The sequence below is a fragment of the Salvia hispanica genome, chromosome 2 (genome assembly GCF_029641045.1).
Source record: "Salvia hispanica isolate PSC_SH4W2 chromosome 2, Shi_PSC_v1, whole genome shotgun sequence".
Classification (NCBI taxonomy): domain Eukaryota; kingdom Viridiplantae; phylum Streptophyta; class Magnoliopsida; order Lamiales; family Lamiaceae; genus Salvia; species Salvia hispanica.
In genome coordinates, this window is record NC_142693.1 from 55693589 (window position 1) to 55696216 (window position 2628).

The 2628-nt window shown below is 36.3% G+C and overlaps 1 protein-coding gene across 1 annotated transcript; it reads left to right on the plus strand.

The window, feature by feature from the left end:
• The first annotated feature begins 587 nt into the window (after window positions 1-587).
• Window positions 588-1835, plus strand: LOC125200234 (non-specific lipid transfer protein GPI-anchored 15-like). Its single transcript, XM_048097936.2, has 3 exons — window positions 588-917; window positions 1164-1271; window positions 1545-1835. Exons 1-3 carry the CDS (start codon window positions 599-601, stop codon window positions 1658-1660), a joined length of 543 nt encoding a protein of 180 aa, XP_047953893.1. The 5' UTR covers window positions 588-598; the 3' UTR covers window positions 1661-1835.
• Window positions 1836-2628: the final 793 nt, after the last annotated feature.

Here is a 2628-nt window from a genome sequence, read left to right on the forward strand (position 1 = left end):
GTAGAATACATGACTTACTTCTATTTATATGAAAAGGAAAAGAGAATTCTTATCACGGGATGGAATGACAAAAAATTACTATTATTATGGGACGGGTAGTATATGGTTTGAGTCTTTGTTGTCTTTAATTTATCGCCTTTGTTTTTTCGGTTGGTTAATTAGCTTCTAATGACCGGTGAATATTATCAAATAAATCTTGCAAAACTCTATGAATGTTACTCTAAATTTATGTTTGTAAGGCACTATGTATATATATAGTCAAATAACATGAATAATTCAGACCATGATATATGTCAATCTATATATGATAATGAAAATGATCCCTAAAGTTTGTTGAAGTCGGATGAGCAAATACACCGGTATCATATATGAGGATTTTAAAATATGATTAAAGAAGATATGGTATCAATTGATAGCGATAATTACCTAACGATCAAGTATATATATATAAAACCTCAAATTTAATATACTACGAAAATTTCATACTAGTATAATAAAAGTTGGCCAACCGAAAACTAATCTACTCAAAATCATTATGATAAATAGGATGCATAACTCTATTGTAATTAACTAAACCATCAATCTTATTTTCTAAAAAATGGATACTAAAAAGTGCAGATTTTGGTCATTCCTAGTGATTGGGCTAATGGTAAGCACAGGATGCACGGCTCAATCAGGGTGCTCGAACAACATGATCAGCGGCCTTTCCTCGTGCATAACCTACCTCCGGGGGAACTCGACGCGGCCACTGCCAGCGTGTTGCGCCTCTCTGGCCAACATCCAGCAGTCGCAGCCCGAGTGCATCTGCCCCATGCTCAGCAATAACGGCGCAAGCGCCACCCTCGGCATTGCCATCAATCGGACTCTTGCGATGGCGATGCCCGCTACATGCAAACTTACAACTCCTTATTGTGATGGTACGTACCGCACAAGAAATGGGTCATCTGTGTATAATAATCATTTACAAGTCTATATACTTTATATATTGATTTTTACATGCTGTCAAAGGAATGAGTCATCTTCCTTTAACCAAACACGTATAATAATCATTTACAATATACTTTATAGTATATTGATTTTTTACATTCTCACTTTATGAAGGTTTTTTTAAGTGTAAGATTTATTCGAAGTTGTAAATGATTATTATACGTGCTTGCTTCTAGATGGACCTGCAGCAAGCTCCCCTACAATCTCTCCCACATCGGACACCTCCCTCGTACCTCCGACTAAAGCACCATCTGCCGATTCCGATTCCAATTATTCCGATTCAGGTATACACATTTGTCAATATACTATAATAACTCTATACTCAAATTCAAATACAATTTTAAAACTAAAGTTCAAAATCAATTAAAACGATAATAACATTGTGTTAGAAAGAGTGATATTGTACCTCAATACTAATTCGTCTTGGGAGTTTGATCCTACTAATAAAACATAGTGCATTATTACATTTTCATTTCTCGATCAAGAATAAGAATCTATATATGTGTCTACACTCTTAACAATTGGATGAATGCGATAATATTGGAAACTTGGAACAGATTCGAAGACACTTCCGAACATTGATACATCTTATGGAAATGCTGCGACTGCGACAACGTCATCGATTTACCTTACACTCATGGCTGCTTGGATCGTCACCACTTGTCATTTTTAACATTAATTTTCCCTTCAAACTATTCATGTTTCTTGTAAAACTATATTGGCTTCTACCTAGCTCCATTTATTCTTCGTTAATTTTTATGGGCTCTACTAGCTTAGTGTGATAAAATAGGTATATTGTTTGCTGAGTTAAGAGAATTGAGCTTATATAAACGGGCATGGCCTATTTAACGACATATATGTTTGACTAACAAATACCACTCCCCCTCTGTCACAATATAGCTGACTGTGTTTTTTTTGGATATTTCATTCTAAATGACACATTTCATAAAATAAAATCATCAGTTTATCATTCTATCTATTTTTTTTCTTTCTTACTTTATTCTCTCTTAACCTAACTAAAATCTTATGCCGAATAAGAAATATTCCAATTAGAATTAGACGAAAGGAGTATAAGTTATACATGCGGAAAGGGTTTGAGCCAAGGGGCAGTTTCAAGAAAGTGCCAGGGAGAAAAATCTTTCGCAACAGAGATCGTAGGAATGAGTCAAAGCATTTTGGAAATTGCAAGAAGTTGGAATCAAGCACGGGTCATTAATTAACAAACATCTTGAAAAATGAACAAGAATAAGAGCATCTGCAGCGGTGCTTTTTATTCCGTCCGTCCGTCCGTTCCAGTGGCAAAGACGAGCTCGTCCGCCGCTGGGAGTCGTCCGTCCGTGCCAGCGACACGGCGCTGCTCTTAGCTAAGAGCACGTCTGTAACAGCCCGCCCTTCTAGGGTACAATAAATGCGGCGGCTGTTACCCAAAACCGACTCCAAGCAATCAATACATAGGCTAGGATTTCATTCAAAGAGTACCGACCAAAGGAAACGAAAGAAATATCGGAATATTTAATGCAACAACTTAACCTAGAAACTTAAATAGGTAAACAAAAGGGAGTTTTATAAATGACGATCAAAACTTAAGAGAATGACATAGGTTTCAAGATAACGTCACGAGAAAAGTATAAGGCCTCAAAA